Source organism: Astatotilapia calliptera, chromosome 3, assembly GCF_964374335.1.
Source record: "Astatotilapia calliptera chromosome 3, fAstCal68.1, whole genome shotgun sequence".
Lineage (NCBI taxonomy): Eukaryota > Metazoa > Chordata > Actinopteri > Cichliformes > Cichlidae > Astatotilapia > Astatotilapia calliptera.
Window position 1 is genome coordinate 79,369,332 of NC_137424.1, and position 24,590 is coordinate 79,393,921.

Here is a 24,590-nt window from a genome sequence, read left to right on the forward strand (position 1 = left end):
TTTTTTTTTTAATTATTTAAATATACATGAGTGTTTGTGTATAAATACACAAACCATACACATATGCTTTCAATTGTGTAATTTAAGTGATCACGGTAGCTCTGTTTTGGAAGTTCAGTTCATGCTAGAAATGTGTTTTGGTATAAATATATATATGTTTATATATATTTAGATATAAACATATATAAATAAAACCACCTTTTTCACATTAGTAATTCCTTTTGTGCATAATTTTATATTATTGTTAATAATAAATTAATTAAAGCAACAAAACAACCTGAAGAGCCGGTTGGGAGCCGAAAGAGCCGGCTCTTTTTAGTGAGCCGAGCTGAGCCGGTTCTCTAAAAAGAGCCGGAAATCCCATCACTAGTCCAAACAGCAAATGAATCGCGCATGAGCGAAGCCGCTGCTTCCGCACTTACTGTAATGCAGTCAGTTCTTCTTTTACTGTTATGCTGTTTTTGGATCACAAGGTTTAAACATAAACACACACACAGAAAGTAACTCCAAAAGAGCACCTATTTCGGGTCACTTTTGCCGGTCCAAGCCCAGATAAAGGTGCAGGGTTGGATTTGTGACGTTAAAAAAAACAATAATTGCTAAAATAAATTTAATTTGTAGTTCTAAATAATTTCTAAATGCATTTAGGGTATTTTTTACTCACTTTATGTCTCTTCCACGATGTTATTTATCTCTCCAACAACGTAGGTTACAATTACATTAGCATGACCAATTATGGAAATTATGCGATGATGTCATTTGGCAACTTTAAGGACAGCCAATAGCGATTTTCCTTACTGGGGAGTTGGCAACACTGCGCACCACCGCCCTCTCTCCTTGCGCTCTCTCCCTTTTTCCCTTTTTCCTTCTCCACCCTGTGTTACCTTCACACACCATATCCCCGTAGGAAATTACAGTTCTCACAAGCAATTCACAATAAAAGAAAGATAACTCATTTTAAACAATGCAAACGTGTTTTAATCATTTTACCTGAACTTTGATCTTTTTAACAAACAACAAATTTAAATAGATGAATTTTACTCTTTGATATTTATGTTCTTAGACTTCACTTATCTTTTACTATTTATGCATCTTTTTAATCCGAGTCACAAAATGCATCCTTGAAGGGCAGCCCCTGAATTGGGATACATCCAGAGTGTAAAGAATGGATGTTGTAGGAGGTGTTTCTGAAATGAAGAGGCTGAGTGTCTGTAGGACTCCAGCTGCTTCAGCAGATGTCTCCTTTGTGCTTTGCTTCAAACACAGTGTAGGTAGGAACTTCCACTCAGTTGTTTCAGGTGTTGCTGGATGGAGGAGCACAAATTGTTTAGTGAGTGTGATATTCTGGATTAGGGTCTTTGAAAAGATCAGGACAGAAGGACGTGGATACGTGCTTTATTGAACAGCAGGACATCACACACTAACTTGTTGTTTTCTTAGCAAACTACCTTTTTTGTTAGGGCAACGAGGCACCAAGGCACAATGTACATTTCAAATTCCTTTAATTTTAAATATGTTTATATTGTCTATCCTGTAAAATAGTCAGATGTCTATTCATATTAATGTACAGAATTCACCTGCTTGCTGCTACTACTGCACATTCACCCAGTGTATATACTATAGGCCTATATATACATTTATAATGTTCTTCCTCTACACCCCCCCCCAATTTTTGCACATGTCGAGGAGCGTGTCAGGCTACATTTCACTGTGTGTTATACTTGTATAACTATGCATGTGACAAATAAAGAACCTTGAACCTTGAACCTTGTTATATGTTGGTCAACCAAGAACTAGCCCTGTAACATTTTACCACTGGGGGGCAACAATTCACTCTATTACAATGAGCATTTGAAATGGCCATATGAAAACAGCATAAAGTAGGTTTGACTTTGATTTGTATGAAACTAGTGTGATGTTGTAGAGTGAGTGCGTCATTTCCAGCATGTGTTTTCAGCCCTGAGTGGCTTTAGGTTGAAGTTGATCCTCATGTGTTTGTCTGCTCTAACCTAGTTATCCCATCATCAGATAATTATACTGTAACTTTGATTACTATACATTTCTTCTTGGTGCCAAATTTCTGACTCTAGTTCAGTTTTAGAAACCTCATGTTAAACTGTGCAAGTATATATGAAACTCCTGATAGAACTAATTTGAGTGTTTATCTTTGTCTGGCACCTTGTCCTTTTATTTTCTTTATTTGTTTTGTCTTTGTTTTTATAATAGACTTGTCTAAAGATTGCAAGCCCTCTTTGTTTTTTGTTTTTTTGTTTTTTTGACAGTTTGTTTGATTCCAGGAGTTTCTCTTTAATTTATATATTAACAGCAGTGTTACAGGTGAAAGTACATTAAATAAAATATACCTATGACCACTATAGGTTATTGTTAACTAAATGACACACTTAATTCTAATACAACTCAGGTTTAATGATCTTTTGACATTTTTAGGTCAGTTCTTGTCACATCCCATGACAAGAATTCATTATTGATTCTTTATCATTAAATATATGTCATTCCCATCACAGAGGAATCCATCCATGAAAGTCACTTCTAAGTAAATCCTAAAAAACCAGATTAAATTTGTAATCTACTCTGAAATATACTAAATAAGTAAAAAGATGTGTTAAGACTCACCATTTACATGTCGGCATGTTTTACAGATCAGAGATGGAGAAGGCCTTACCAGTTCAGCTGCTTGAAACGTTGAAGAATTTGGGAGAGGAGGAGCTGAAGCTTTTTCACTTTTACCTGCAGTATGAACCTGGAGGTGAATTCCCCAAAATCTATAAGTGCCAGCTGGAGAATGCAGACAGGCTGAAAACTGTAGACGTGATGGTGCAGGCGTATTCAGACCATGTGATGGAGGTAGCGATGCAGATTTTAGAGAAGATGAAAGAAGGTTAGTAAAAGAAAAAAGACACATTAAAAGTTCAGTGCAGCATGCAGAAACAACAACAAATTGTATTTTATGAAATGTTTTAAACTTATACCTTTTTAATTTGACTTTGACTTTGACTTCTTTTCTCCTGAAACGATGTAGAAATGTTATATTTACATCATTTTGAAGCCATGATGGTTTTCATTTTTGAAAAGACCAGCTCATGATTCAAAGTGCACTTTCCTCCAACAGGAAGTCCCTCAGCACAGAAAGCTTCATCACTTTCATCAGAAGGTAAGAATTCATTAATTAGTCTGTAGAGACTAAGATAAGATAATCGTAAGATAAGATAAGATAAATCTTTATTTGTCCCACACGTGGGAAATTTTATGGGTCACAACAGAAAGAACAAGTTTAAGAGCAGTAATCACAATACAATAGGATAAGATAAAATAGAATAACAGACTATATAACAACAATAACATACTAAATACAATAGAATGAAGTACCAACAAAATAGAATAAAATTCTCTGTTATAGTAGGAAGAAAAAAAATGCAGTTGGTATTGCACATAATATTGCATATAAGGGAGACTGGGCAAAGGCTATCATGGTGTATTGGATGTTTGTGTCTGTCTGCACATTCATGGTCATCTGCAGAGACCATGTTGTAGTCCGACAGCAGTTGGAAGGTAAGACCTGCAAAATCTCTATGTCCCACTGAAGGAGCTGCTTATTGCTGTCAGAATATTCTGCATTGGGTTGCAGATGTTGTCCAACATCCTAGAACAGAGCTGGCCCTCCAGATCAGCCTGTTCAGTCTCTTTCTGTCCCCCGCAGAGATGCAGAATTGCTGCCACCCCAGCAGACCACACCGTAAAAGTTAGCTGAGGGCATTACAGAGTCATACAAGGTCTTCACTCCAAAAGACCTGAGCCTCCACAGCTGTCTACAGGCTCAATGTCCATACCTTGGGTGTTCAGTGGTTGCAGTGGAGGATGTTTGTGCCTGCGGAAGTCTAGCACCAGCTCCTTGGTTTTTTCCACTGTTGATCTTGAGATGGTTCTACTGGCACCAGTCCACAAAGTCTTGGGTCACTTCTCTATACTCCCTGTCGTCCCCATCAGTCCTGAGGCTGACTATTGTACAGTGATCAGAGAATTTCTGCAGGAAGCACTGGGTGGCGTTGTGGGAGAAGTCTGCAGTGTAGATGGTGAAGAGGAACGGAGCCAGAACCGTTCCCTGTGGGGCCCCGGTACTGCAGACGACCCAGTCCGATACACAGCCCTAAGTTCTGACATACTGTGGTATCCATGCAGCGAAGTGATGGTCCGCTCCTGGGTTTTACAGCTTGTCCTTCAGAACTGTGGGAAGAATGGTGTTAAAGGCAGTGGAGAAATCAAAGAATATGATTCTCACAGTGTTCCCAGCGGTCTCCAGGTGAGAGAGGGAATGATATAGGATGTGAACGATGGCATCATCATGAGCTCGCCAGGAGCTGAAGCAGTGCCAGGACCATCCACTCCAGGGTCTTGATCAGTTGGGATGTCAGAGCCACCGGCCTGACTGTTGAGCTGTTGAGGTCCTTGGGACGTGGAGTCTAATTAGGGAGCAATCTCATGAATAGGTCCTTAGAATGTGACGTTTATTCAGCAGGAGTGAAAAGTAATGCATGATCATTGGGTTAAACACTGACAGTAAATGAGGGGGAGGTGGCCCAGAGACACAAACAGACGGTATTGAAGAACCAGTGCTCATACAGACATTATTAACTTTATCCACAGAGAAGCTTAGAAAGTCATCAGTCTCAGATATAGAGGACACGGATACTTGGGTGGACCATGGGGGAAACAATAGAGTTTATGGAGTCAAACAGTACCTTGGAATTTCTCTTGCTTGATAAGATTAACTGAGAAATATATCCTGATCTGGCTGTTTTTATGGTTTCATGCAGGGAAACCCAAAGTTCCCTAAGGTGGAGTCTGTGAACTTTAGGTTTAGTTGATTTCCTAAGGTGTTCTACTTTTCTACAGATTCTTTTGACCTTCCTTACGTCATCATTTATCTGTGGACAAGCTCTTTTTGGGGCAGCAATGACAGATTTCATAGGTACCACCGAATTTAAAATCTCCAAGCAGTGATTGTTGAAGCACTGTGTAGCAACATTAGCATCAGTGCAGCCTTCAAAGCAACATCCTGATTTATGAACCGCTTATGGAACATGAGATTAGAAGATGGTGTGTACAGAGGGAAGCTAAGAATAAAAATAACACCGGAATGGTCACTCACTTGTAGGTCCTTAACACAGACATTAATTATGTCTAAGTCAAGAGAAAACACGAGGTCCAAGGTGTGGCCTTTAACATGGGTGGGTCCAGAGACATGCTGAATAAAATTAAAAGAGTCTGTAATGGATAGAAAGTCAGAGGCCATGCTACAGCTAAGATCATCCATGTGAAGGTTGAAATCCCCAATCATTAAGACCTTCTCAAGTTTAATAATCAAACATAAAAAGTCCGTAAAATCTTGAATACAAACACCAGTTTGTTTTTCTTGTGACATTACCAAAAAGTTTGATGTGTCACATGGCCGCCTTCCTATTGAAAAAACAAAAGTTGTATTCAAGATGGGGGACTTCTTAATGGCGACCATGGTCACCACCCATCTTGAGGAGTTTGCCCCCTCACATATACTAATGTGCCACAAATAGGACTTTAATACCACCAACCATTCCCATGTTATTATGGTGTATCCATATAATGGCCCACCCTGTACAATGAGATATATCTGATGAACCAACCTAAAGAAGCTGACTCAAAGGAAGGGAAAGACTCAGAGTCCATAGCTCTGCAAGTGAAACTGATCTGGTGAATGGTTACTAGACCACCACCAGGGCGGTCCAAACACAGAGTCCCAATGAAGTGACAGTCGAGTGGGCAGAGCTCATTAAGGTGGATAGATTCATTCTCCCGCTGCCAAGATTTAGTAAGAAACAGTGAATTCAGTACAAATGATTTGTAGGCTATGGAGCAAGCATTCAGGAGAGCAATCTGAAGCAGAGGTGACAGGCTGACGTCATCAATAGCTGATTGACGGGGAATTGACAGCAGACACCTGGAATGAGGACTTAGTCTCCCTGTACCTCTAGCTGTGGAATTGTGGTCTTGTAGAATGACAGGCCAAGGTGAAAACTCCCACATCTCCAGACATGACACCGATCCTGGTAATTGTTCTGTTTGCCCGTGATTGAATGATTGATTGATTGATTGATTGATTGATCATACTTTATTCATCCCGAGGGAAATTGGGTTAAGGCTGCCAGCCATGCCAGCGCCGTCTTACCCTTCCGACCATACATACATTACACAAACATCACATGGGGAAGGCAGGTCAGAGAGGTATAACATGGAAAAAGCACCACATGAGGAAAGATAAGGAGAAAAAAACAACTTTCCCCCAGACTAACCTCCAACAGGGAGATCAGTTTAAGAACAGAAAAAAACCCCACCTCTGCACATACCACATGAAAAAACTCTTAATACACCAAAGAAACACATGACAAGCAACAGGGGTGGGTAAAGGGTGAGAGACAGCCAATGTAGACAGTGCATCCGGGCCTGCAGCCTGTGCGCTGGTCTCCTTGATCCACCGTCAGCATCGGAAGGGAATAAGCGTCGAAGGCGTTTGGAGGGGGAGGGGGGATGAGTGTACATCTGCATGTGTATATATGTCTGTGTGTGTGTGTGTGTGTATGTGTCCAAAGTTCAGCTGAGACAGTGTCCTTCGCCCTGCCAGGCTAAGTAAACAGTCTTCCAGCCAACCCAGGTGGCCTTGCATAGAATGGGAAGAACAGTCTAAGCACAGTCTATTATCAGGGTGTTGTTGTTCAGCTCCAGCCTTGAAACTGCAGCTGGCGCCGAAGGGGTCTCTGCATGAAGTGATGGTGGTTTTTACTTTGCGAACAACTCATATGAATTTCAAAGCTGTCCTAACAGTACACTGGTCTCTCAATCTCCCGTTGGAGAGCCGTGAGCTTCTCCATGATGGTATCAAACTTACGCTCTGTGATGTTGTCATTCTTGTGCTCAAAGAGCCGATTCTGAGAACTCACGACCGCAGTGAGCTTCTCCAAGGTGTGATCCAGTTTGCGCTCAGAGGTGTTATTCCGAGTGAGCCCCTCCAGATGTAATCCAGTTTGCACTCAGAGGTCTTGTTCTGAGTATTCACGGCAGCCATAAGCTTCTCCAAGATCTTATCCGTGCTGCACTCAATGAGCCCATTTTGAGAAACTCACGCCTCGTCCCATCATTTCAATCCCAGAGGGCAGCCTTGTGGGGGTTTGAACAGCCGGTTCCACTTTCTTGATTGGACTGGTACCAAATACTGGAGACGTTCTCTACCATGGAGCAGAAGAATTCCCCTCTGTCGGGTGTGTTTCCTTTTAGCCTACACACCAGCCCTACAGCCCCTTCTAGACGATCTTAACCTTGTTCTTGCTCCTAGGTTTTTGCTTGCAGCTAAGAACAGGTACAGGTAGTCGGGAGAGGGAGGAGGGCGGACAAACGGTGGAGGGAAAGCCTGGTGGTAGCTCTGCCAGCTGTCAAAAGTGTTTTTCCAAACATACTTTGATAGTCAACAAACTTTGTGAACTGTAGATCCGAGTAGCAAATAGACCATGATATATCACAGCTGAGATGACAAGATAAAAAACAATATATTGAAGCAGTCGACAAACACACGGAGCAGCAACAGCGGCCAAGCCGAACACAGGCGCCATGTTGCCACCCTCCTCCCCCCACCAAGGAATTCACAACAAAAGAATGATTACTTATTTTAAACAACGTCAACATGTTTCAAACCATTTTACATGAACTTTGACCTTTAACTAAATAACAAGATTCAATAAATCAATTTATCTCTTTGCTATTCATATTATTAGACTTCACTTGTCTCTTGCTATTTATGCATCTGTTTTTACTTGGGTTACACATATATACCTAAAAATGGAAGCCCATCCACACTTTGTACCATTTTTTAAAAATGAAAATAAGACATGGTTGAGTAGAAGGCCTAATTTGATGTGAGATTATTTGACTGAAATATCTGATGAGATTTAAGGTTTCGGTTATCATAAAGATGCAAAAAAATAAACAATTAAAAAACAGTTCTTGAAACTGTTTAAACTGACAAATCATCTTATCTGCTGTGTTTAATTCAGAGGTTCTTCAAAAGTGTCGGGGTAAACTTAAATCTAAGCTGAAGAAGAAGTTCCAGTGTGTGTTTGAGGGGATCGCTAAAGCAGGAAGCCCAACCCTTCTGAATCAGATCTACACAGAGCTCTACATCACAGAGGGAGGGACTGCAGAGGTCAATGATGAACATGAAGTCAGACAGATTGAAACAGCAGCCAGGAAACCAGACAGACCAGAAACAACAGTCAGACAAGAAGACATATTTAAGGCCTCACATGGAAGAGATGAACCAATCAGAACAGTGCTGACAAAGGGAGTGGCTGGCATTGGGAAAACAGTCTTAACACAGAAATACACCCTGGACTGGGCTGAAGACAAAGCCAACCAGGACATCCAGTTCATATTTCCATTCACTTTCAGAGAGCTGAATGTGCTGAAAGAGGAAAAGTTCAGCTTGGTGGGACTTGTTCATCACTTCTTTACTGAAACCAAAGAAGCAGGAATCTGCAGCTTTGAAGGCTTCCAGGTTGTGTTCATCTTTGATGGTCTGGATGAGTGTCGACCTCCTTTGGACTTCAGCAACACAGAGAGTGTGACTGATATTACAGAGTCCACCTCGGTGGATGTCCTGCTGATTAACTTCATCAGGGGAAATCTTCTTCCATATGCTCACTTCTGGATAACCACACGGCCTGCAGCAGCCAATCAGATCCCTCCTGACTGTGTTGGCATGGTGACAGAGGTCAGAGGGTTCACTGACCCACAGAAGGAGGAGTACTTCATGAAGAGATTCAGAGATGAGGAAAAGGCCAGCAGGATTATCTCCCACATCAAGACATCACGAAGCCTCCACATCATGTGTCACATCCCAGTCTTCTGCTGGATCACTGCTACAGTTCTGGAGGATGTGCTGGAAACCAGAGAGGGAGGACAGCTGCCCAAGACCTTGACCGACATGTTCATCCACTTCCTGGTGGTTCAGGCCAAAGTGAAGAAGGTCAAGTATGATGGAGGAGCTGAGACAGATCCACACTGGAGTCCAGAGAGCAGGAAGATGATTGAGTCTCTGGGAAAACTGGCTTTTGATCAGCTGCAGAAAGGAAACCTGATCTTCTATGAATCAGACCTGACAGAGTGTGGCATCGATATCAGAGCAGCCTCAGTGTACTCAGGAGTGTTCACACAGATTTTTAAAGAGGAGAGCGGATTGTACCAGGACAAGGTGTTCTGCTTCATCCATCTGAGTGTTCAGGAGTTTCTGGCTGCTCTCCATGTCCATCTGACCTTCGTCAACTCTGGAATAGATCTGCTGCAAGAACAAGAAACAACCTCCATGTGGTCTAAATTATTTAATACACCAAGACTAAAATCTCTCCACCAGAGTGCTGTGGACAAGACCTTGCAGAGTCCAAATGGACACCTGGACTTGTTCCTCCGCTTCCTCCTGGGTCTTTCCCTGCAGACCAATCAGACTCTCCTACGAGGTCTGCTGACACAGACACGAAGTAGCTCACAGACCAATCAGGAGACAGTCCAGTACATCAAGAAGAAGCTCAGTGAGAATCTGTCTTCAGAGAAAAGTATCAATCTGTTCCACTGTCTGAATGAACTGAATGATTGTTCTCTAGTGGAGGATATCCAACAGTCCCTGAGATCAGGAAGTCTCTCCACAGATCAACTGTCTCCTGCTCAGTGGTCAGCTCTGGTATTCATCTTACTGTCATCAGAAAAAGATCTGGATGTGTTTGACCTGAAGAAATACTCTGCTTCAGAGGAGGCTCTTCTGAGGCTGCTGCCAGTGATCAAAGCCTCCAACAAGGCTGTGTAAGTAAATATGTTTGTTCTCACTGAATTTAATAATTGCCAGCATTTACAGTCAAATGCTATTTGGTGAAAGTCATTGGTGTCTTTTGGACTTTGTGTTTTTGTTTGTTATTTTGATTTGTTTGTTCATTGTATTTGTCACACTTAAATGTTTTGGATCATCAATGAAAGCAAAGTACAAAATGCAGTTTTTATATCCTGATTTAGGTGAGCTACAAAAGCTATCCAAACTGAATTCATGTAAAAAGTAATTCTCCTTAAACCCAATAACTAGTTTCCCCACCCTTGATAGCAAGAACTATGAGAAAAAACATGATAAAAATATAAATCTGTGGATACGGGCCTCAAATGCAAGACTCTTTAAATGAAGCGAGTGCGTTTATTTACAGTGTAAAAAGACAACAAAGTGCAGACTGTCCTCTGTGTGTGTGCTCCAGGTGAGTTTGTGTGTCCCTGACTCCCGTGCAATATTTTCTATGGGTGTTAGGGGCCAAACTTTCATACAATGAGCTCACCTGAAACCCTGGCTGATTGTGACCCACACCCGTTTTCACACCTTGGCTCAGCTGAAGAGATGATATGTTGCAATTTGGAGATGTTTCTTAAATGATAGAAACAGGAACGAGACAACGATTTTACATGAGAGTCAAGGCCAGAGAAGTGTCAAATATTACTCCAAGATTTCAAATGTTTTACTTGACGGAAGGACAGAAAGAGGCAAGAACCTGACTGATTTTAGAATGTAGCTCAGGAGGAGCTATGATCATGGTCTTGGTCTTGTTAGTATTTAGAATGAGGTAGTTGCCTGAAAGCGAATCAGAAACCTGAGTTAAACACTGGACTAGGGTGGACAGCCTATCCAGTTGATGAGGCTTAAAGGACATATGCAGCTGAATGTCATCAGCATAAAAATGATAAGACAGGTCGCTAAAAGATTGAATGATACCAGCCAAAGGAAGCATATAAAAAGAAAATAATAATGGACCTAAAACTGAACCCTGTGGGACCCCACAGGTCAGAGCAGCAATGTCAGAGGCGAACCTGTCAATCCTAAGAGAAAAGGTCCTATCTGATAAATAGGAAGAAAACCAGTCTAGGGCAGAGCCAGATATACCAGCCAAAACCTTGAGCCTGTTAAGTAGGATTTTGTGGTCGATGGTATCGAAGGTTGCACTAAGATCAAGAAAAATGATCACAGAACAATTCCCTGCATCAGATGCCATTAATAGATCATTATAGACTTTAAAGAGAGCGGTCTCTGTAGAGTGCTGCTTTTGAAAGCCAGACTAAAAATGGTCAAGAATGTGTAATTTACATAATAGGGACCTGTACAGATTTTCAACAATTTTGTCTAGTAAGTTACTTAAAAATGGCAATTTCAAAATAGGCTGATAATTACTAGTGGAGCTAGGATCACGATTTCTGTTTTTTTTAATAGAGGAGTTGCTTCTGCATGTTTAAAATAGGATGGAACACAGCCTTCCCTCAGTGAGCTATTAATAATGGATAGTAATGTGGGACCAATGGTGGTGATAGACCCGGACAGAACAGAGGGAGGTAATATATCTATAGAGCATGATGAGGTTTCATTTTACCTAAAACTGTAATTAAGTCATTATGTGTGATTGGAGAAAAGGAAGTAAATGACCCAAGACAACAAGGGGTGTCTTCATAAGGGGAGGCACTTGAGGAAAGTTTGGATCTCAAGTCCTTACGAATTGACTGAGGAAAGTATTACAATCTTCATCAGAAAGTAACTGGGCATGCTGAGTTGGAGGAGAAATAATACTGTTGATGGTATCAAATAGAACTCTTGAATTAACTCTTGAATGGCCCTCAAAACATGCAGTGCCAACTCGTTCATGAGCACACTTGCATTGTCTATAAATAAAATAATGAAACAGCTTTATCTAATGATTTAAATAAAATAAAATCTGTATTTCTTTCCAACCTAACAGCATTAAGACATTTAATTGTAGTGATTTTGTTTTTTTCTGTTCTTTATTTTTAGAGTGAGTGATTGTTTCCTCTCAGAGAGAAGCTGTGAAGCGTTGTCCTCAGTTCTCAGCTCTCAGTCCTCAAGTCTGAGAGAGCTGGAGCTGGGTAACAACAACCTCTGCCATTCAGGCATGATGCTTTTGTCTACTGCACTGGAGCATCCACACTGTACCTTAGAAAGTCTAAGGTCAGGATTCAGTCTTTTCCACTTCAAAAATCTGTGTTGCATTACTGAATCACTGGCAAAAACTGATAGAATTGTCAGGTATTGGATTTTCAGCTTTCAGACACTTCTTGGGTGGAAACAGCACTGAGTTTTGGTTTGGGAGACAGATGCTCTTCATGTGTTTAAAATAAGACAATAGCAATTCCAGCCACTTGTGAAACATTAAATATTGCTAAATCTGCTAACTCCTCAATGCAGAACCAAAACACTTTTTTCTCTTGTTCTTTATTTCCAGATTAAGTGGATGTTTTCTTTCAATGAAAAGTTATGAAGCACTGACCTCAGTTCTCAGCTCCCAGTCCTCTAGTCTGCGAGAGCTGGACTTGAGTAACAATAACTTACAGGATTCAGGAATAAAGCTTCTGTCTGCTGCGCTGCAGAGTCGACATTGTATACTCAAAACTCTGAGGTCAGATCAAAGAATATTTTATTTTTCATTACATTCATTACATCGACAATATTTTCATGACATAATTAACCTGTTAAAAATGTAGTTTCAAAAGAGTACATTCATCCATTTGTTGTTGTAGCTCACTATTTGCCATTATTTCCTAGTCACAGTTAGGTTTCATTCAATTTCAATTCAATTTTATTTATATAGCGCTAAATCACAACAGCAGTCGCCTCAAGGCGCTTTATATTGTACAGTAGATCGTACAATAATAGATACAGAGAAAAACCCAACAATCATATGACCCCCTATGAGCAAGAACTTTGGTGACAGTGGGAATGAAAAACTCCCTTTTAACAGGAAGACACCTCCTCAGACTTGAGGTTTCATGCTTCTGATGTTTTTAAAATAAGGTGATAGCAGTTCTAGCCAATGAATCAACATTGCATATTGGAAGTCTTGTAGATCCTCACTGCAGCACTTGTCTTTGTGTTCTTTATTTTTCAGACTTAGTGTCTGTAACCTGTCAGGGAGAAGCTGTGAAGTTCTGTCCTCAGTTCTCAGCTTCACATCCTCTAGTCTGGGAGAGCTGGACCTGAGTGACAATGACCTGGAGGATTCAGGAGTGAGGCTTCTGTCTGATGCACTGGAGAGTCCACATTGTAAACTAGAAAGTCTCAGGTCATGATTTAGTGTTTTCCACTCTGTATTATTTAGAATCTGCATTATATTACTGATTTAAAAAAGTAAAAAAGTTTATTTTATATACTTTTTGGTTGGATTATTAGATTCTGAATTATTGTTTGTAATTTTCATATACTTCACAAATTTTTATAAAAGGATTCTCATAAGACTACACGAAATCTTAAAGTTCTTTTTGGTCAAGTTAGGTTCTTCCTTTCTTGATCTATATTGATAAAATTTACAGTAAAAAAGCTTTTAGTTGATACTATAACGCTGCAGTGAGAATTCTGACAGGGGCTTCTCTTTTTTAGTTCTCTGTTAAAGGCTTCTTCTTTGGCTCTTGATGAAGGCGGTCACACTTTCTCCCTATCCCTTTCCTTATCGCTCCTGCTTGGCTTTCTCATGTCTCTGTCTAGTCTTGTCTACTTCTCTCCCTCTACCCTGGAAAAGTCTCACAGACTGTTCTCTAAAACTTAAAAGAAGAATTATGGATTAGGTCAACTTGTCCCTGAATGCAATTGACACCCTCTTCTCGATGAGAAACCTGGGTTTGTGAGAGCCCGTGTGTTCTGGAGGGACGTTCCCTGCCGGATACACGATGGACGGGTGGAAGGACTAGAGGGTCATGTGCCTGGCGGGACTGTCGATCGAGCGCATCTACCTTTTTGGAACCATGATAACAGGGTTCTTGCTGATTGGACCTGGCTTATTGAAGAATAAAGAGATTGGAAATGGTGACCACGGTGGCACGGTGGTTAGCACTGTTGCCGCACAGCAAGAAGGTCCTGAGTTCAATTCCACCATCAGGCCGGGGTCTTTCTGTGTGGAGTTTGCATGTTCTCCCCGTGTTTGCATGGGTTCCCTCCGGGTACTCCGGCTTCCTCCCACTGTCCAAAGACATGCAGCTTGTGGGGATAGGTTAATTGGATAATCTAAATTGTCACTAGATGTGAATGAATGTGAGTGTGAATGGTTGTCTGTCCCTGTGTGTTGGCCCTGCGACAGACTGGCGACCTGTCCAGGGTGTACCCTGCCTCTCGCCCTATGACAGCTGGGATGGGCTCCAGCGCCCCCCGCGACCCTGAAAAGGATAAGCAGAAGCGAATGGATGGATGGATGGAAATTGGAAATGGCTGTTCACATCCCCACAAGGCTGCCCGCTATTTTGATTGGAACGATGGAGTGAGCCGTGGCTTTTCAGAATGGGCTCATTAGACGCAGCACGGATGACATCTAGGAAAAGTTTGTGAGTACTAAAACTCTGACAACATCTGACAAATTTTTGGAGAGGCTCACGGCTGTCATGAACACTCGTGCTCTTTGAGCAAACTGGATAACATCATGGAGAGGCTCATGGCTCTCCAACAGGAATGGTGACAAAACAGTGATGGACATTAGATCAAATGTAAAATTGACATGCAGTGGTTAACACTAAAGCAAGAACACCACCATTATTTCATGCGGTTACCATATCGGCGCCAGCTGCGGTCTCAAGGCTGGAGCTGAACATAACAAACAATTTCTCCCCTGATAACAAACTGTGTTTAGACTCTTCGTTCCAAGTGCCCTCCAAGGCCGAGTCGGACGGCAGATCTGGGCCCAGCACTGGATGAATAGCTGCAAGGCAGGATGGCTGTGTCTGCATCGGCTTACTTCTCACCCCTTACCCACCCCTGTTGCTTGTCACGTGCTTCATGATGTTGTGATGTGGACATTTATGTGGTCTTTGTGCAGAGGAGTTTTTTGTTTCTTATTCTCATGCTGTCCTCCCATAGGGGGCCAGCGTGAGTAGAGGTATCTTTCTTTTCCCCCTCCTCGACTTGACCATTGTATTGTACATTTCAGTGTTTTTCCATAATACTAACGGTCTCTGACCTGCCTCCCCATGTGATGTCTGTGTTGTGGGCTTGTTCTTTTTCCTTCAGTGGGCTGGTTTAAGTCATTATGCAAATGTACTGTTTATAAGATTTAAACCTGCAGTTAACCTAGACTGAAGAAGTCACTTGGATGAGTGACGAAACGTTTCTCCCACAAAACGCTATGTCTAGATGAACAGAATCAACTTTTGGAGATTTACTTTCCTGGATGATTGAGAATGCATCAAGACCTTGTAAAAGCATATTATTCTATGGGATCTTTATATACTCAAAGACTTAAGGTTTAAGGTGCCGATAAACCCTCCGCATTGGTCACTTTATGCTACAACATCATCATCAAACTCACTGCTATACAGCTTGAGCCAACTTTTGATACTGGTTGTCGCTTCATAAAGCTAACTTGAATTGAATGGATGCAATGAGTGGGGCTCATTGTATTTAGGGAAAACAGGCAAAACAAAGACAAACCTTATGTAAAAGTTCACAAATGTTTTGTGTGTCTGCAGTTTGTCACACTGTCTGATCACAGAGGAAGGCTGCACATTTCTGGTCTCAGCTCTGAGCTCCAACCCCTCCCATCTGAGAGAGCTGGACCTGAGCTACAATCATCCAGGAGACTCAGGAATTAAGCTGCTCTCGGCTGGACTGAAGGATCCACGCTGGAGACTGGACACTCTCAGGTATAGAAAAAATGTCCGATAGAGGAGAAAGAGCTGGAAACATTTCCTGTGTCATGGAGAAAGTGAAGAAAATATCAAGATGGAGCATAAGAAACTAGCAGAGGCCCTTAAGCCAAGGTTTACTTTTCCATGGGTACACTGAAGTAAGATATGTTAGGCTTGATGCAGCTAGTGGAGGGTGTGCAACATTCATTAAACCAAACATCACATATAGCGAATTGTGTAAAAGAAATGATCTGGAGCACCTGGCATTAGAACTATGGTTAGGTATGGAGGCTCTTACTGTAATACACTTTTTAAATAGTTGTAAAAAAAAACTACATTTTATGTTCGGGAACATGAAGGGGCTCAACAGTAAGAAAACAATCCTGTGTGGAGAGCTCAATAAGAAAAGAAAGAAAGAAAATGGAAAGTTAAGGTTAAATGATGTTAGGATGGAGGAGGACAGAGATGCAGCAGAGGAAGCTGTCCCAGTGAGTAGAGGAAGAGTACACAGGATGATGGTGCCATGGTGTGATCAACAATGTAACAAAACATTAAAGGACAGAAACAGCATTTAGGCATCTTAAAAGATACACAATATAAAAAGAACTTGATGAAATTCAGATAATATAGTAATGCAATAATTGAAGTGATCAATGTGATCAAGAACAGGTGGTAAACAAAAAGGAATCATATTCAAATGTTAAATTGTTAAAAATCCTGTAGATGAGGAAAGTTCTAATTAGGGGTGGGTTTTTATAATCGATTTATCGATTAAAATAGATTCTGGCTTGGATAACGTGAAATCGATTCATTAAAATCCTGAATCGATTTTTTTAATATAAATTTATTTTGCCCGAAATGCCAGAATCTCAGGTGAAAGATCACAAAATTTCAACAACCACCAAACAGCTAAGACAGTAAATGAGAGCAGGTACACTGATTCTTTTTTTTTTTTTTTGTCCCGTTTGGATCTATAGCCATCAGAATTGTTGTCTTGAGGCCAAGAAAGATGCCAAGCGGATTTATTTTACCAAGTGGATCATCATGGCCTTGCCATATTGGTCCATTTGATTGACCTTTTTTATAATTGTGAATTTATTTTATTTTCAGTTGCAAACGGGACAGATATGACTGTGGGATAGGACAGGGGGAAAGAATGAAAGAAAGAGGGGGAGAGAAAGAAAGAAAACCAAAGGGGAGAAGAGACAGTGAGAAGGGGGGGAAGAGAGAAAAAACAAACAAACAAACAAAAAAAAAAACAAAAAAAAACAAAACTCCTGGGTCACCTGTATGGAGAAAAAAAAACAGAGGAGACAGCAAACAACAAAAAGCAGGTACACTGATTCTGCACAAAGATGTAAACACACAGCGCGGACCCGCGGATCAGAATCAGTGAGATGTCGCCTTTCTCAGCTGACGGTCTGAAAGCCAACAGCTCGCTGGTTCTGATGTGACGGCAGGTCCGCGCTTTGTGTTTATGCCCTTTTTGCGCTGATCATAAAGCTGTTAGTTTTATCTCTTTCCAAACAATATTGACCGAACCAGCAGCAAAAGAAGATCCAAACTACGCTTCACATAAACATCGTCATGAATTCCCTCTGACTTTTGCTGTTTTGCTTCCACCACAATAAAATCACACTTCGTGCACAGCTCTCTCTCTCTCTGTCTGTCTGTTTTCTGCATTATTCGCTTGCTTGTTACTCACAGATCTACCGTTGTTTACAGCACTCTCGGTCGCTGTTTTTGTTCGTTTTACATACTTTCGAAAAGAAAGCCTCATTTCTGCCGTTCAATACTAAACAAATGTAAACTTTTTAAAATTATGCAAAATGCAAAACGCTTAGCCGTGTCTCTAATAAAACCGCTGTAACGTCAGAGGTAACGTTCATATGTTGATTAATGGTTTTCTTTCATTTTTGATGTACTGCAGAATATTTTTATAAAATCCCAGGCCAGGAAAACCACCTTCATGTTTTGTTCTGTGTTTTATCTTCAGCTACTTTGACAAAAAGGCATCTGCTGTGATGCTCACACCTTTGATAAAGTCTTGCGAGTGTCAGCTTCCTTTTTATACATACAAAAATATGTAAATGCACTGATCTGAATTATAATATTTCTGACTGTCAAAATTTCCCAGATTCAAATCTAATCGAATTGAATCGAATTGAATTGAATCGAATCGTGGATTGAATCGTGGATTGAATCAATTCGGGACCTTGTGAATCGGAAACGAATCGATTCTAGAAATCAGTGACGATACCCAGCCCTAGTTCTAATGTTTACTTTGCAACGTGTGAATTAAAAGCAGAACTTACTTTCTCTGAGAAGGATCAGGTGTGTTACATCATGATGGAGTAGTTAGAGAGTGAAGGACTGAATGCTCTGCTGCTTTTCTATGTGGAGAAATATGCTGTTAAATCAGAACAGGAATAGGTTTAAGGTGGCATGAAAACTCATTCAGAGGTCAGAGGTCATGTACAGTAACCACACTGCCACAAACAGGAGAAAACCAGCTGGCAGCAAAGGCAGCGAGGTGTTCTTTCCAGCTAAACAGAAGAGGAATATAAAGATAATGAAGGTCACAGTTTGAATCAGTCATATTTCATTTAATACAGTGGAGTACTGACAGATCAGGATCAGTGCAAATCATCAGCAGTTTGATCCACGTTTGGATCGAAGAGTATTTGTGAAAATGTTGGACTGTTCCTTTATCAATTTTTAACAGTATGTGTATGAGAGCCATGTAATGTCCATGTGTGCATGCTGACTGTGCTGGTCTGACCCCCCTCCTCCTTTCAGGGTGGAGCCTGCTGGAGTCCGATGGTTGAGACCAGGTCTGAGGAAGTGTAAGTGTGTTTTTAATGTGATTCATGAAAACAAAGCAGCACACATTCAACCATCTTCATCATTCACATCTCTGATGTCAGGAGTCATCATCAAAGTGTCAATCAATGAACAGATGATGGATCAATAACTGCAGCTGGATTGTGTTTGTTCTCTCATCAGATTCCTGTCAACTCACAATCGACACAAACACAGTACACACAAACCTCCAACTGTCTGACAACAACAGGAAGGTGACACATGTGACGGAGTTTCAGTCATATCCTGATCATCCAGACAGATTTGATGTTTATCGTCAGCTGCTGTGTAGAAATGGTCTGACTGGTCGCTGTTACTGGGAGGTCGAGTGGAGAGGAGACGTTTATATTTCAGTGAGTTACAGAAGAATCAGAAGGAAAGGAAACAGTGATGACTGTTTGTTTGGACACAATGATCAGTCCTGGAGTCTGGAGTGCTCTGATGATGGTCCTCGTTCTGTTTGGCACAATAACAGACACACATCCATCTCCTCCTCCTCCTCCTCCTCCTCTGTCTCTAACAGAGTAGCAGTGTATGTGGACTGTCCTGCTGGCACTCTGTCCTTCTACAGAGTCTCCTCTGATACTCTGATCCACCTCCACACCTTCAACACCACATTCACTCAAACTCTTTATCCTGGGTTTTGGCTCTGGTCTGGTGCCTCAGTGTCCCTGTGCTGAGTGGAGTGTAAAGAGTGTCTCCTGTTAGAGAAACACTCTGACTGTTGAACAGATAGTTCAGTCTGTACATGTCTGTCTCTTTCACTCACAAACACGTTTTCAGATTCATGGATTCAATCAGTTGATGTTTGAAACTCTTCTAAATGATTCCTTGTAAACTGCTTCCTCTTCAGTCCTTTAAAGATGGGAGATCCCATTATTCCAGGATCCACATGTTATTTTTCTTTTTCCACTCAAAGCTTCACAGTGAATCTCAGTATGTTGTGTTTCCCTGAAGCTCAGTTCACAACCAGCTCAAGTCTGAGCTCATTAAAATGAATCAAAACTGTTTGTTACTGGTGTCAGTACAGAATAGAATAGAATAGAATGCCTTTCTTGTCACTATACAGTTGTACAATAAGATACAGAGCATCTCCTACTCAGTGCAAACATGCTGGGCAGGGGGGGGCTGTGTTATCGGTGCATGTGTGAGTTCAGGGTGGTTATGGCTTTGGGGAAGAAACTGTTTTTGAGTCTGTGGGTTTTTGTGTTGATGCACCTGTAGCGCTTCCCTGAGGGAAGCAGGCTGAACATGTTGAAACCAGGGTGGGAGCTGTCCTTGATAATTTTTGCTGCTCTGCTGAGGCAGCGGGAGGAATAAATGTACATCAGGGAGGGGAGAGGGCAGCCGATGATCTTCTGTGCTGTCTTGACCACACTCTGAAGCCTCACTCTATCCGCCTTGGTGCAGCTGCCGTACCATACCGTGATCCAGTAGGTTAGCAGGCTCTCAATGGACGAGCGGTAGAAGGTCAGCAGCAGGTTGGAGTTCAGCTTATACTTCTTGAAGACTCTCAGGAAGTGCAGCCGCGGTTGGGCCTTCTTGACGACTGCTGAGATTTTGTCTGTCCAGGAGATGTCAGCAGAGATGAGGACACCAAGGAACCGGAAGGGGTGGACCTTCTCCACACACTCCCCGTTGATGTAGAGGGGGGGCAAGTCGGTGCTGTGTCTCCTGAAGTCAACAATGAGCTCTTTGGTTTTCTTAGTGTTCAGTGCCAGGTTGTTTTCTGAACACCATGCTGCCAGCTTCAGAACTTCCTCTCCCTTTGAGATGAGTGCGACTACTGTGGTGTCATCAGCAAATTTGATGATGAGATTGTTGTTGTGGGTCGGACTGCAGTCGTGGGTGTAGAGCAGGGGTGTCAAACTCAAATACACAGTGGGCCAAAATTCAAAACTAGAACAAAGTCGCGGGCTAACGTTAATATTTATTGAAATATATTTATTCCTCCAGATATAAGAATGAATCTTTTCTTATGGACTCAAACACGTTTTGCTGAAAAACTGAATATGGAACAAGCAAAGCTTAATACTAAACAATATATATATTAGCTGTATAATACCAGTAGGCCAGCTCTAATAGTAATTTGGTATGGCTTCGCGGGCCAAATGTAATTAGGCTGCGGGCCAAATTTGGCCCGCGGGCCAGAGTTTGACACCTATGGTGTAGAGAGAATACAGGAGGGGCTCAGCACACAGCCCTGTGGGGAGGCGGTGCTCAGTGTGCAAGTGGAGGAGAGATGAGGGCCGAGTCTTACAGTCTGGGGCCGGTTTGTAAGAAAGTCCTTTATCCAGGCACATGTGAGAGGAGGGAGGCCAAGAGAGACCAGTTTGATTGTATTAAAGGCTGAGCTGTAGTCCACAAAGAGCATTCGGACGTAGCTCTGCCGCTGCTCTAGGTGACTCAGCACAGAGTGGAGCGCTGTGGCGATGGCGTCTTCTGTGGATCTGTTTGCACGGTATGCAAACTGGTGGGGGTCAAATTCTGGGGGGAGGTAATCCTTGATGTGCTGAAGGACTAGTCTCTCAAAGCATTTCATGATTACCGGTGTGAGGGCCACAGGGCGGTAATCAATCAGGCTGGAGATGGGAGACTTCTTTGGCACTGGGATGATTGTGGCTGATTTTAGACAGGATGGTATGGCTGCCTGATCCAGTGCGAGGTTGAAGAGTCTGGTGAAGATGAGGGTGAGTTGGTGTGCACATGCTCTTAGTACCTTGCCAGGTACTCCATCTGGGGTTCATTGCTAGGAGCACACGTCTGACATCGTGCCCCGTTACAGTGAATGGAGCGGTGCAGGAACCAGGTGAGGATGAGGATGGGAGCAGTGCTGAAGTAGATGAGTGCTGCTGTTGTGGTGTTTCAAAGTGGGCAAAGAAGCTGTTTACTTCCTCTGCCAGCTGCACACTCAGGTTTTCTGTTTTCACAGCCTCTGTGGTTGATGATGTCTTGCATTCCCTGCCACACCTCCCGTGTGTTGGTGCTGGACAGCTGGGACTCCATGTTTCTTTTGTGGTCTGACTTGGCTTTTTTAATCTCCCTTTTCAGGTCAGCTCAAGCAGCTCTGTACAGAGCTCTGTCACCTGACCTGAAGGCGGCATTGCGGGCTTTGAGGAGTGTGCAGTCCTCGCTGGTCATCCAGGGTTTTTGGTTTGGGAAAACCTGAATGCTTTTGTCCACAGTCACATTTGCAGTACAGAACTTGATGTAGTCCAGTACTGATCCTGTGAAAGTTTCTAGGTCCTGGTGTTCAAATATGTCCCAGTCTTTCTCTGTGAAGCAGTCCTGTAGTTTGGAGAGAGCTTTTTCCGGCCAGGTCGTAACCGTCTTTGTGGTGGGCCTGGCACTGCGCCTGAGGGGGGTGTAGGCTGGGGAGAGCAGGAGGGAGATGTGGTCGGACTGACCGAGGTAGTGGAGGCGTATGGCTCTATATGCATGCTTGATGTTGGAGTAAACATGATCTAGAGTGTTTTCTCCTCTGGTGGGACATTTGACATGCTGATAGAACTTTGGGATTACAGTCTTTATGTTGGACTTATTATTGTTTTTTTTTTTTTTGCCTGTCCCGTTTGGCTCTCTTGCCATCAGAATTATTGTCTAAAGGCAAAGAAAGGATTTACTTTACCAAATTGACCATCCCAGCCTTGCCATAATGGTCCATTTGATTCACCTTTTATTGTTTATTTTATTTTCACTTGCTGAATACGGGACAGACTTGACTGGGGGAAAGAAGGGGAGAAAGAAAGAGGGAAAGAGAAACAGCTGAGAAGAGGGACAGGGGAGAAGGGCAAAAAACAAAAACCAACAGAATGGTGTTAGATTATAATATTATTTTATCCCATGTTATACCCCTAATTAAAGATTGTGAATTATTGTGTAGTTTTAGTTTGCATTATTCTCCTGAATTAGAAGAAGCTGATAACTATTGCATTAGTTAAACTGATTTGCATTACATTAGACTGCTGATTTATTGTGGATGAATGATATTGTTTTATGATGTTATAAGAAATACTGTTTGCAGAAAGTCATCGCCTTATTTGTCTGATTAGAAGAGAACGGAACATGCTGGAGTTTTCTGCCCCATCTCAGCAGGAGCAGATAAACGGCATATAGACACAGACATACAGGCACACACAGACACAAACATCCATTCCCACCCTCATGCTCTCATATGCACTCACTCCACACTCAACCAACGTGGAGACAGACATAAAGAGACGCTGTACACACAATCACACTCCCCAAGCGTACTCTACAAACCGGGTCTAGGTACCCTTGCCCCTGGAGGGGGGAATTGCACCCAGACCCAGGTGGTGTTACCCTTTTCCCTGCGGTGGGGAGAGGCAGACCGCCCCGACTCCGCAGCAGCAGGGAGGCCCCACACCCCAGACCGCAGTCGGACGGCCAACTCCTCCTAGCCCCCCCCCCCCCCCCCCCCCCCCCCGCTCCAGCAGGCCGCAGAGAACGGGGGTGAGAGAAGACTCCAAACCTCCCTCCACCCGCTCATTGTAGTGTTGATGCATGTGTGTTCTAAGGTGCAATTAAAACCCAGGAGGGCATGGAGCTACCTGCCAGAGAGCAGCAGGTAAGCGCATAGTCCCTCCTGCTAGCCCTCAATGTCTACGTGTATTTAAAATTGAGAGGTGGGCAACGACGCCAGGGGTGAGGGGTACACCCTGATGGTAACTTGGACTCCGTGTATCGTGCCCACCCCCAATACCCTATATGTATGTGTAATGAGGGTGTGAGTAATGTGAATGTCTAAGTTGTGGGATAAAATTGTTGTGGGATCGTATTTTAATATTAAAAAATGTTTTTGCCCAAAACATATGTGCACTATATGTCAGTAAAAATACTATGCAAATATTGCTGTCCTTGAATACTGAGTAAACACTGACAAAGCACTGATTGTATCTCTTGTACTTTATCAACGCAGTATCTAAAAACTTTGCACCGTAGTGGTTAAAATCTCATTCTAATAAGAGTTAAAAGCGCATTCGGTTATTAGGTTTATAGGATTATTGAATTATGGTTAACGGTTGGTAGAATTTTTTTTAAACATTATCTGCCAATTACATCTGCCACCCTTCTCCAAATCTGTGCCCCTACCTGGCCCCCCCTACAAAAATTTTCTAGACATGCCACTGGGCGGGAGGCACCAGCGGCAACGTAGTTCAGGGGGCCGTCCCTGACGGCAATGATGTCCAGTCATCGGCCTGGAAAGCGGCCGGACAGGACGTGCAGGACGAGCAGGCCAGACAGGATGTGCAGGACAAGACGGCATGGAGACCTCAGGCGCAGACAAAGCTAGTCGGAGTAAGGCAGGACCAGGCGACGCCGAAGGCGAAGACATGGAGGCAGGACCAGGCGACGCCGAAGGCGCAGACATGGAGGCTGGACCAGGCGACGCCGAAGGCGCAGACTCGGAGGCTGGACCAGGTGACGCCGAAGACTCGGAGGCTGCACCAGGCGACACCAAAGACTCGGCGGCTGGACAAGGCGGAGCCGAAGAATCGGAGGCTGGACCAGGCGAGGGTGAAGACTCGGAGGCTGGGCCAGACGAGGGTGGAGCTGCAGGCGACGGCCTGGGTTGCTGGACGGGCCCCTCGGACCCTCCAGTGGAGGCAGAAGGCTGGACGGGCCCCTCGGACCCTCCAGCGGAGGCGAACAAAGGCTGGTGCTGTTCTCCAGAACCCCCAGCGGGAACAGAAGGCTGGACGGGCCCCTCGGACCCTCCAACAGAGGCAGAAGGCTGAGTAAACGACTGAGGTGAGAACTGAGCAGGTGACTGAGCCGATAGGTGAGCTAATGTTTGAGCTATGGATAGAAGTTTAAGATGTATTGACTCTTGTAAGAATGGCAGTAATGGTGCGTGAGGTGGTGGATTAGCATATGGCTGGGCTAGGTTGTCTGAGCCTACGGAGCCTAAAGAAAACTGCTGGACGGGCTCACCTGAGCCTCCAGCGAGGTCAGAAACAGGTGCAGGTACC

At 43.0% G+C, this 24,590-nt stretch overlaps 1 protein-coding gene across 1 annotated transcript; it reads left to right on the forward strand.

Annotated features, from left to right (window-relative positions):
• Nucleotides 1-2,649: 2,649 nt before the first annotated feature.
• LOC145423534 (protein NLRC3-like) lies at nt 2,650-23,017 on the forward strand. Its single transcript, XM_080296166.1, has 8 exons — nt 2,650-2,899; nt 3,131-3,172; nt 8,097-9,381; nt 9,433-9,894; nt 13,017-13,190; nt 15,577-15,750; nt 18,535-18,581; nt 18,742-23,017. The coding sequence occupies exons 1-8, from the start codon at nt 2,650-2,652 to the stop codon at nt 19,275-19,277; spliced, it is 2,970 nt and encodes a 989-aa protein (XP_080152292.1). The 3' UTR covers nt 19,278-23,017.
• Nucleotides 23,018-24,590: the final 1,573 nt, after the last annotated feature.